The sequence below is a fragment of the Gambusia affinis genome, linkage group LG05, assembly GCF_019740435.1.
Source record: "Gambusia affinis linkage group LG05, SWU_Gaff_1.0, whole genome shotgun sequence".
In the NCBI taxonomy this organism is placed as follows: domain Eukaryota; kingdom Metazoa; phylum Chordata; class Actinopteri; order Cyprinodontiformes; family Poeciliidae; genus Gambusia; species Gambusia affinis.
This window is the reverse complement of record NC_057872.1, coordinates 11299294-11310717: the sequence shown is the minus strand read 5'-3', so window position 1 is coordinate 11310717 and position 11424 is coordinate 11299294. Positions and strand designations below refer to the sequence as shown.

Sequence of the window (11424 nt, the reverse complement as noted above, 5' to 3'; positions counted from 1 at the left end):
GCATTAAAATCAAATCAAGTTTTGTGATTAGAAACAGGTCTATTAATTTAAGTGTCTCCAATTATTATTTATTTCTATTCAATTCATTTTAGATTTTATTGCATACATTTTTCACTTTGCACTTTTATATGTATGTTTTAGTTTTTTTAAACTTTGTGTTAAGAAATTCTTAGATTTATTTTCTGTTTCCTCACTAAACTACATAATTATGTTTTTTCTACTCTGTAATTTTTTTTCTGTTTTTTTTTTCCTATTATTGTGTTTACTTATCATTTATAGTGCATCTGTATACATATTTAACCTCTTTTGACTACTTTGCGTAACATTTGATTTTATGTGCTTTACAACAATCGATTGATTGATTGACCTAATCATGAACTGAGAATTGTTTTAGAAGCGCAAATACAGAATTTGGCCAATATTTAGTTTGGTTAAGGTTTACACCAAATGCAGATCTGTAAAATCTAGCTGAGAATGTGAACGGCACATTCTTTCCTTCTTTCTTTCAACTTCCACAAAAAAAAGAAAAAAAAAGAAAAACAAAGGCTGACATCCTAGTTGCTTGATTTACTTAAAAAAAAGAAGATTGCATCTGACATCTAAGGAAAGAAGTTGCCCTAATAAATATGAACCTCTGTTTGCATGTTCTTCAACCTTTTGGATTATTGGTATAAGAGTATGAGTGCCGGTGTGCTTGTGCCAGTTTGTCACCTGGAATTGCGACGTTGTTAAAAACGGGGAAAAGAGTAGTAGCCTCTCAGCACTCAACCCCAGGATAAACAGGGGGCAGATAGCCTTGGGTCCTGGAGGCTGCAGCAGTCCATGTGTGGCATACCCCAGACATGCAAGGATGCTGACAGCAGAGCATAGGAGTAGCAGCCCCCCAGGGCAGAGAAGGACAAGGATGGCTACTGCTATTCCCAAACATGAGGGAAAAAAAACAAAAACATAATTTGGAATCTCCGTTTTGGAGTTACTCTAATTGTGACAAAAAAGAAACAGAAAATAAATCTGCAAAAGACAAAAGCACTTATTTGTAGCACAGGATATGTAAACCAATGTCACAAGTTTTGTCATTGTATACATAATTAAACTGAAAAAATAAAAAAATGAGGAATTTGCCCTCTATTTAACATTATGGCAAAATGCTTCTCTGTGCACTTTAAGGCTTCAGGTGATATATACATATAGTTCTTTATTCTAATCATCACTTAAAATTTTCTATTTGCTTATCCCCTGATATTATGAAAATGGTGGCAGTGGGGTTTCCATGAGGAGAATAAATGTGCTTATCAGTTGTTATAGTTGTATGCTCCTCTTACTGCAGATCACAACGTCCTGCCATGCAGCCAGCTATAATTGCCTTATTTGTGAGCCAGGCCTGGTTATATTCTGTCCAAGAGAAATATCTGAATTAAAAACTTCAGCAGATGCAGTTGCCAACATCTTCTTTGTAATATGGTAACCACTACTAGATAACATTAAAAATGGACAATGATGCAGTTTTGGAGCATGTAGGATTAATATCTCTGTTTTAGTCAATCAGATTTGGAGCAAAGACGTATGCACAGTGAATAAGTAAGGTATGCTATTATCACAAGTTTTATTGTTTCCTTGCACAATGACTAATATCCTTTCCAACCTCCCCACCTCATCACAGTCTTTCTCTCTAATGAGCTGTGGTATGCTATCAGTCATTACAGGAAGCCAGATAATCCAAATGGCATTCTGCACACGTTCACAGAGAACTTCCTGAAGGTGACCTTTTCGCGTCACCATAGAAACCCCCTCTCTGTGCATGGAGTAGCTCAGCTTGTTCACAGAGTGAGACACTGAAGTAGAGTGATAGCAGAACCTTTTCTGCAAAGGAAAGAGCATTGATCTGGAGAGATGTAACAATGTAGGGACATGTGTATTGATGTTAGCAAATAATATTTTCATCAGTAAACATGTTGCCCACAACACGTGGTTCTAGACAGTAAATGTTTAGGTTTTGAATACAATGAAAATGTTAAAATAAGGAGAATGACTCACACATCCATTGTGGGTTCATTGTGTGCATCGATTTTAAACAAGTTTGTGATGCAAATGTTTATTTATTTATATAATGTAAACCTTTGTGAAAGCATTTGCTCTCATTACAGCTGATCCAGAATGCTGCTGCTCGTGTTCTCACTAAAACCAGGAAGATAGAGCACATAACACCAGTTTTAAAGTCTCTCCACTGGCTCCCTGTCGCTCAAAGAATAGAGTTTAAAATACTGTTGTTAGTTTATAAATCACTGAATGGTTTAGCACCACAATACATTAAAGATTTGCTGCTGTTGTATCAACCTTCCAGACCTCTCAGGTCTTCTGGTTCTGGTTCTGCTCTGCATCCCCAGAACCAGAACCAAACGAGGAGAAGCGGCATTCAGCATCTATGCACCAATCTGGAACAAACTTCCAGAAAACTGTAAAACAGCTGAAACACTGACTTCCTTTAAATCTCAACTAAAAACCCACTTGTTTAGAGTTGTATTCGAAACATAATCAATAGCAAATTTATTAACGGAATCTGACTATGTTGTGTTTTTATTGTTGATTCTATGTTGCATTGTATTTTTGTGTTTGATTTGATGTAAAGCACTTTGAAATGCCTTGCTGCTGAAATGTGCTATACAAATAAAGTTTGATTGATTGATTGATTGATTGATTTTAAGCACTTTTATTATGTATTTTCATAAAGTGGAACTTCAGCCCATCCTACGAAAAGCTAAAAAATAGTATGCATCTTTCAACAGTGGTCATTCACTTCTCACCATAGAGACATGATCAAAGTAACATTGATTTGCATTTTTGCGTTATTTGTGTATTGGGAAATATTTTGAAGTTTGTCAATAGAACATTTCCTGTTTTTCAGTAAATTATGTTAAATCATCAGCCTGTTCTGTCTGATATTTTGGAAAAAAAAATCACAGTGTGTGCATTTATTTGATTTTACTCACAATGACAGAATAGTTTATTTCAACTTTTCTTATTTTGAGTTGGGATTGTTGTACAACATAGGACTTCAATGCATTGTATTAAAGATTGTGATACAATGTGAAAAATATATATTGCTTCAAATGTCTTCTTGTGTGACATCAAGCGTCTCAGCAAATATAAAATTTACCTCGTCATTGGATCAGACACCAGGAGCAGTTTTAATGAAATCCAGGACTGACTCTTGCCTTCCTCCCCATTTCCACTCATCAAAACCCTTTTCACTGCACCATCTAGGCTTTTCCCGACTGAAGTGGATTCTTCCGGTAGAAGAGAAGAAATTTTGAACAGTGACGTTGACTTCCTGCACTGTTTTAGATTTGCATCTGTCAACTTTTAGATGTGCCTCTGCTGCACCACACCTGAATAGAATAATTAAGTCATTAGCAAGGCTCTGGAGAACTGATCTACACAAGAAGGAGGTAATTGAGCCATTTCATTCCAGTGTTTTGTACCTGTGGCACATCTAAAAACTGCAGGATACCGACCCTTGAGGACTGGAGTTTGACACCCCTGGTTTAAAACTTCAACAGAGTCCACGCCTCCAGAAATACATCGTTTCTCAAACACTGATGATGGTCTAGACCAGTGGTTCCCAATTCCAGTCCTTGGGGCCCCCCTGCCTGCATGTTTTAGATGTGCCTCTATACCAGAACAGCTGATTCAAATGATTGCATGACATCTTCTGCAGCCACCAAGTACTGCAGGAGCCTGTTAATCACCCAAAGATTCAATCCAGGTGTGTGGCAGAAGGGAAACACCTAAAACATGCAGGCAGGGGGGCCCCAAGGACTGGAATTGGGAAACACTGGTCTAGCCCAGGGGCAATGCTGGTCCTCGAGGGCCGGTATCCTGCAACTCTTAGATGTCTCCCTGGTCCAACACACCTGAATCCGACAGCACAAACAAGTAACAGACTCGTAGGAACGAGCAGTCAACGGCCTGTCCATTTGAATTGAATTAAAGCTGTCGCTCTGGCCACCCGCATAACCCACTGACTATGTTAAACGGCCAGGGGGGCATAGAAATCATATAATTTAATGAAAATGTGAAGCAATTTAAAAGATGTAGGCTAAGCAATACAAAAGTAAAACATTTGCTCTATAAAAATCAATCTCTCCCAATTTCTGTCCCTTCCACACAACCCTTGCCCCATACTCTACTGAAGCACAGTGGACACCCTGGACAGGTCGCCAGTACATCCAGGCCAGGATTCAAACCCAGGACCTTCCTGCTAACAGCATCATTGTCAAGCGAGTCTCTCAATACTATTTGCAATTTCCACATTGTTTGTATTTTTACAGAATGTTTCTGTCTGTTAAGATATCTATCCACAGAAAGATTCAAAAACCTTTAAGGTTGAAATGTTAAAAACTAATTTTCCTTTGAAATGTCAGCCCAAATATACATGAATCATGAAACGGTTTTCTGTGGGGGATTGTTTATTGTACCGAGTTATCATATTTGAGTCATTATGGTAGTTTCTGAGTGTTCAGGTCTCACCTTTGGAGACGATGAATATGCGCAAGATAAAAATAATAATAATAATAATAGTGTCTATCTATCTATCTATCTATCTATCTATCTATCCATCCATCCATCCATCCATTCATTCATTCATTCATTCATTCATTCATTCATTCATTCATTCATTCATTCATTCATTCATAAAACTCTCATCCTTTCCTCCCAACCCTCCGGCCTGGTTATTTATACTTACTGATGAATCATATGTTGTCATGGAGGTCACGCCTGCGCAGTAGACGACGTGAAAATCTGAATCATCGACGTTAAGTAAGGGAGGGAGAGAAGGGGGGTGACTGTAGAGTGATGGGACCCGGCTGAGGAAACAGCAGCGAGCGATCACTCCCCGAGCTGCTAATGAAAGGTAAATGTATTGTTGTTTTTTGTTTTTTTTTTTCTTTTTCTTTTATGGTCTGGTTTTGTATTTATGGAAGCGTAAACGTAGAGGTGGATAACTGGCTTTTTGAAATCGGAATCAAATGTGCCGTCCGCGAGTGCACATCGTAACATCTCCACGCGCATCTGGTAGTGGCTTTACTTTGAACAAAATTGCAGAGCAAGTGCTGCTTCAAACTTTGTGTTGATTTGTGCTATTTATCCTCGAAAGGTTGCGAGTCTTTTGGTCTGTAATCAAATGAACTAAAACTTCGATTTAAAAGATTTAGCCACGGTTCTAATTAATTGCTTAAACCATACGATTCCCGGGGTACTTACGATCGGACTTACTTTAATGCAAACTTCACGTTTTGTGAGTTGAATTGAAAAGAAAAAAAACGTGCTGTGTTTCTGTTTTCAGTCTGAAAACACACACACGTTACGTGCTGCGCTGAGGGTCGCTTGATGATCATGGCGTTCAGCACCGCAGACAGCTCCAGGTTATGTGGTACACACAGCTTGTTGAAGCCTGTTCCGACCACAGCCGGTCGGAACAGGCGTTTTTACGTAGTTGTCACATTATTGTTTACGATTTGTTGGTGTGTTTTAGCCTTTATTGCTTTCTTGGTCTGGAGGAACAGTTTTCTTCTTTCTTCCATTTTTATTTTATGTTTTGCTTCTATAGATTTCGGTACGTTTTGTACCTTAACTTCTACAGCAAGAAACGTGTCAAAGTACAAAACAATACAAAAAAATAAAATAAAATAAATCCCTTGATAATGTTTCCAATCCCGCATTTTCATTTGAAGTGTAGCTTTAAAATGACTAAAAGAAAATAAGAATAGATTCTTCTCTTGTAATATATCATTACTCTCTGATCCTTCACATCTATTTTAACTAGTTCCAGGTTAAACAGGTTAAACAGTATTGTAGTTAACATATGGTCTTCATATGGCTATGATCTTCCATCACAACTAACAGTGGAATGTATGATGAATGTACACATTTACATTGTTAGTTTATGGACATGAGATATTCAACATTTAGAAGTCAATCTTAACTTTCACCATCTGCTGGAGCGCTTACGATAATCAGAAAAATAATGTCTATACCAAAGATGCTTTTGTTGGCCCTGTTTCAGGCTTCATTTGAGGCCTGACCTAGTGATAGTGGTCAAGTAGTATTCAGGTTTTCTTTCTAAAGACTCCAGCACATTGAAACTGATTTGTATTTATTTGGGTTTTAATTTAGTTGATCATGACTGACCTGACAAAATGTCCTGAAGGTTACGAGGCTTGTATGTGGATTAGTATGTGATGAGTTTTTAAAGAACATCTGACGTTTCACAAACATTTCCATTTTGGAAACAAAAACAACGTTGAGTGGGAGTTTAGGGCACCTTAAGAAATCTATTTAAATTTATACTTTAAAACCCTACAATTAAGGGTGTACTTTCTTTTTATTGTGACGGTGGTAGTTTTGAATGCACCAAAAAACATAAACAAAGAGATTGTAAGACGATGCCCATCAAAGTATGTCCCAGAAATCCCTGTTAAAAAAAACACTTCGTCAGTAGCATGTTGATGAATTAAATAGACATTTGATGAATCTACTGAAAAGGAGGAAATAAGAAATTTCCGTTTATTTATTGATTGCTGCCTGACATTGTTTGACTGCTCCATCAGTTTTATGAACGTTATAAAGTATGCAATGCCATTCATGTTTTGTTTCTGCTGCATCAGAGTACGAGTAAGAAGTATGATAACACATAACTACACACAGAATCAATGTCTTTAAAGCAGGTAGAAAGGATTTAGACGTCATGGTTTTTTTTCTTGAGATACAATACAAAAAGTAATTCTTTGTGTACAGTTGAAGTACTACTGGACATAAAGGCAAAGATGCCCCAGTTTGTTTCACAAAGTCACACAAGGTGGATGCTTCGTTGATCTCAGTGGACTGGGGCACATTGTATCAGGTGCCTCCAGTATGTTACATAACTTGGTGGCATTTACTCTCATGTGTATATTCATGCATGGCAGAACCCTGTCTGATCTGTCTTCAGATTGTATTGTGCACATGGGAGAAGGGGATCGTATTGGAAGTATGGCTGTAAGGCTTCATGCCATGTCTGTCCGTGTGCATTCTGCAGACAGATGTGAAGGATGACTTCGTGCTCAGAGATCAGTGGGTCGGAATACAGCGAGCAGGCTCAATCCGGCGGAAACGGCCAACAGTACGGAGTCCGCTCCTACCTCCACCAGGTAACTGAATGGAAAAAATATATATAATCCTAGCCCAATATCAAAAAAAGTCATTTGTACATAAGATCTGCATCAGAGCTAGAATCATCCGAATGTGATGTGGGCTTCAGTTTCTATTATTCCACAGCAAAGAAGAAAATAATAAACTCGGCTTCCTTTCAGTTCTATGAGGAGTGCACAGGTTCTATCTGGGAACGTGATGAAGATTTTCAGATTCAGAGATCGCCAAGCAGGTGGAGCTCTTTACTCTGGAAGGTGAGATGAACTTTTGGCTCGCGCAAAGAAATCCATAGCTTGTGTCATGTAATGCTTCTTGAATAAAAAAGTAACAATTTCTTCTGGCATCATTAACTGGCTTCTCTCCCACCTTGCAGGTCTGTCTCACGTTTGGAACACTGATCCTTGTCACAGGTCTTATTGTTGTTTTGGTGGGTTACGCCACACCGACTATGACTGAAGCATTTGGTGAAGATGATCTCCTCTTTGTTGACAGGTATAAAACCAATACCAAGATGTATCACAGAGAAGAAAACTGTTCCTTAGTTAATACCAACTAAACAGATTAGGGTTTCATTAACATTAATGCTCAGAGGATCTCTCAATAGTCAAAGACCCAAAATGACCAATAATGACAAAATTCCTTGAATTAAGTTGGCAAAAGAAATGACGATCTTCATCTACAACTGTTTACATGTTTTTTTAGTTTAGTTTTTTTTTGCCATGTTTTTTTTTAGTGTTTATTTTTTACAAATTCTTCTTTGACTTTGCATTCAATTTGAATCTCTGTCATTGTTTTAACATATCTACTCTTTTGGATAATGTGTAAATCTCAAACAGTTCAATAATTTGGTGTGATTACAAAGTTTGTTTGTTTTTTTGTAAAGTGATCAATATTTTTTTTACGCTCTTAGAATTTCTGGGACAAGCTTTATCAAGCTTCTTTCATATTTGTAGGAGTCCCCTCAACCACAACTTTATCATTTATTTCTAAAGGACTGTCTGACTTTACATGCACAGCTGCAAAAAACCCTCCAGTTGGCAACGTTTGCATAGGGAGAGTTTTATGGAGATGCTAACATTGGTTTGCTTCATCTCTGTTTCATATGCCTTGTTAAGTTCTTCTATGACATGCGTCCTTTGCAGATCTAATTAATCATGCATGGACATCAGTTACAGAAAGGGCTGTTCTCATGATTCATTAAATGAGGGCTTTGCTTTTTATCGTCATAAATCTTAATGAGAAGTATCGTAGCAGCATGCTGCACAGCTCAGGGCTCTTGTGGTCCCTTAGTTGAGTCCCAGCTGAGCTTGCCCTACAAATAAAATGTAGGTTGGAACTAGATTAACTTTGCATTCAACTTGGATCTATGTCATTGTTTTTGACTTTAAAAATTGCAGATAGGACCATAACATTTTCCAGATTCATGGTATTTTTACACAGTGTGACATACCAATAAAGCAGCAACTTAACAGAGATATTTTCCTGTCTAAACTGATCTCCAATCTGGTTTGGTTTGTGCATCTCACATTTGTTGTTGCAGTGTGCAAAAATGGACAGATTATACTTGAGAACTGACGGTAAAAACTTGTTTTGGAACAGCTACGCTGTTCGTTTCAACCGTGCACTGGATGTCTGCAAACTGACCGGTGCGGTGCTGTTCTGTGTGGGCGGCACCTCCATGGCTGTGGGTCTTCTGCTGTCTGCCTTTGCCAAAAGCTACTCCAAAGACGAACTGTACCTGCAGCACAAGTTCAAGGAGCGGTTAGCAGATCTCCATGCAACAGTTGGTAAGCTGGCTCACGTGGTGAAAGGATTGATGAATATGACATTTTTCAAGTCAATGAATATGAATAAAACAGCTGTTTGTGTCACAGGTTCATCAATAATGAGAGCACCAACTCCTGGGGAGGGAAAGGTGCCTGTAACGCTCTCCAAAGTTCAGAACATACAACCTGTGGCCACAAAAGCAGAGACCTGATCGGCGCCCCAATAAAGAAAGACACAAAGTGAAATAGGCATTTTATTGTGTGTAAAATGTGTATAATTGAGGGCCCACATGAGTGTTCATCTTAATGAGGAGTTTATCTTTTAAAAAAAGAAAAGGCCAGCTTATGTGGCTACTAGGTCTTTTCTTTTTGGTTGTCAATTTTAAATAGCTTCATTAACACAACTGACTAGCGTATGATGTCATCATTCGAACCATTGCGATAAAAACTTACTGAGCAGTGACAACACTTTGCAGGAAAAGAATCTGAGGAGGAAATTAAAAAGCAGCATCCAGTCAAGAAGCACATAGCATTGTTTTTGACAGCGATAAACATCTTTGGAAATGACAGAGGATGTCAATGAGAAAGAGGAGCTGAACAGAGCAGCTCAGTTAGTCCGACGCTCAACATGAAAAAGCTCAAATAGATTTTTAACATGGTAATTACTGTAACGCTATTTTAGATCGCGAGTGATACTTTTTGGTGCTATTTGTCAACAAGCCAGAGATCTGCCATTTTAGACCGCCAGAGAAAAAGTGCAAATATTATTTTTGGCTAAAAGACCCATTGAAATAAAATTCACAGGCAGAAAATTGACATTTTCTTATTGCTTGTTACTCCTCTAACCTTGTTTCTTCAATCAACCTTCAGACAGGATCAATAGACTGAGCTTAGATGAAGAGAAACAATCTATATCACACAAAAAGAAAACACACCAAATAGAATGGCTTGACAAAAAAAAAAAAATAATAAAATAAAAACTCCCATTGTCATTTCTTAAAACTGTGAACTGTTGGTCCATCCCTCCTGTCTTACCTCCCTTTCTTTCTAACTATTTGAGATATAAACATATAAAAACATGTATCCACGAAATTCATAACCAATTATGCACCAATTTTCATCTATCTATTCAGTTCTGTTTTTAAAGACTAAATTAAAACACGTACTTGCAGTGAGACAAACACAACAAACAGGTTACATAACAGGCAGATAGCTGACAGGGACGCGCTAATCTTGCTGATGAGCAACAACATCACATTTGACAGCTGTAATGGAAGAGCGGCCGTGATTCATAGATGCCCAATAATATTGTCACTTACAAAAATTGAAATTATACTGTCACGTCCAGCTGAACCTGATCATCTACGATGCAAGGAAAGTAAGGACAGATTTTAATCTATTTGCTGTATATGAGACAATGTTATGAGTGTTTTTGTTTTTATTAGGTCATTCAGGTTAGACCTTCATACCTGACTGGATTTTACAAGCACAGATAGTGCAAATTAACTTTTTCTTTGCTGCTCACGATCGTGTGTTAATGTAAATACATCCCCAAATTGTAATCCTCCCCTTTTTAAGTCGTTTCTGTTTTGGTTTGATCTATTGAATTACAGAGGAAATGACTAACAGGGCGGATTGTTTGCACTGCACCTCATCAGAACAACGCTAGAACAGAACATCATATCAAGCTCATTTACACTGTCAGGCTGTAAAATAAATGCAGCAGCACTTCAGGGTATTATCAGCATCGAATGATAAACTGCTTTGTTGGCCACATATAATCATGTAAATTGACCTCTGATGATCATTTATACAACCTGCAGTCTTTCTACAAAGTGCAACAAAATTAATTTTAAACTATTTGGTTCAAATCATACATGTTGGGGATAATACAATATATGTACTGAAGCACAGAGCAGAATCGGAGCTGTTAAAAAAAATGTGGTCTGAACCCTCCAGTATGGTCTAAATCTTAGTAACTGATCAGTGATTGTGCTGATTATGAACTGCTGCACTGCTGTATTCAAAACCACAATTTGTGTTTTTTATTTTTTATTTTTTTATTTTATTTTACTCTGAACTATTTACTTTTATCTGATTTACTCTATTTTTAAATGTCTATGTAGATGTAAGAGTCCCTCATCCCAGCCAGTAATAAGAGTGTCATCTTAAAACAAGATATATCACTGTATCGACAGTATGCTTCTTTTTCAAAGGACTCAATAAAAATCACATTTTCGCAGCTCATAAAAAGTGTGATTTGATGTTCCGCTTTGCAACTGGAAGTGTGTCTCACCAAACAAGAATATCCTCAAAAAGGTTGCTTATTACAGTAGTTAATTTTTTTTAAAAGTGATGCAAATTCTTTCTACACAGACTGATACATGTCAGATGTGTATTTGTGATAATTTTCACGTTTCTCAGCTCATGCAAACTTAAAATTTAGTTCTTCAGAAAATGTAAAGATTAC

At 37.5% G+C, this 11424-nt stretch overlaps 1 protein-coding gene across 1 annotated transcript; it reads left to right on the top strand.

The window, feature by feature from the left end:
- Nucleotides 1–4789: 4789 nt before the first annotated feature.
- On the top strand, nucleotides 4790–11209 carry nrsn1 (neurensin 1). The gene is made up of 6 exons (XM_044117077.1): nucleotides 4790–4912; nucleotides 7076–7187; nucleotides 7350–7442; nucleotides 7562–7680; nucleotides 8788–8975; nucleotides 9063–11209. Exons 2-6 carry the CDS (start codon nucleotides 7089–7091, stop codon nucleotides 9164–9166), a joined length of 603 nt encoding a protein of 200 aa, XP_043973012.1. The 5' UTR covers nucleotides 4790–4912; nucleotides 7076–7088; the 3' UTR covers nucleotides 9167–11209.
- The last annotated feature ends 215 nt before the right edge of the window (nucleotides 11210–11424 follow it).

What these genes read in the sequence shown, in the direction of transcription:
- nrsn1 (XM_044117077.1), top strand. Translation starts at nt 7,089, where the DNA reads ATGACTTCGTGCTCAGAGATCAGTGGGTCGGAATACAGCGAGCAGGCT. An exon ending in GATCTCCTCTTTGTTGACAG is followed by an intron (nt 7,681 to 8,787) that starts GTATAAAACCAA and finishes GTTTTGGAACAG; the next exon opens with CTACGCTGTTCGTTTCAACC. An exon ending in AGATCTCCATGCAACAGTTG is followed by an intron (nt 8,976 to 9,062) that starts GTAAGCTGGCTC and finishes TTTGTGTCACAG; the next exon opens with GTTCATCAATAATGAGAGCA.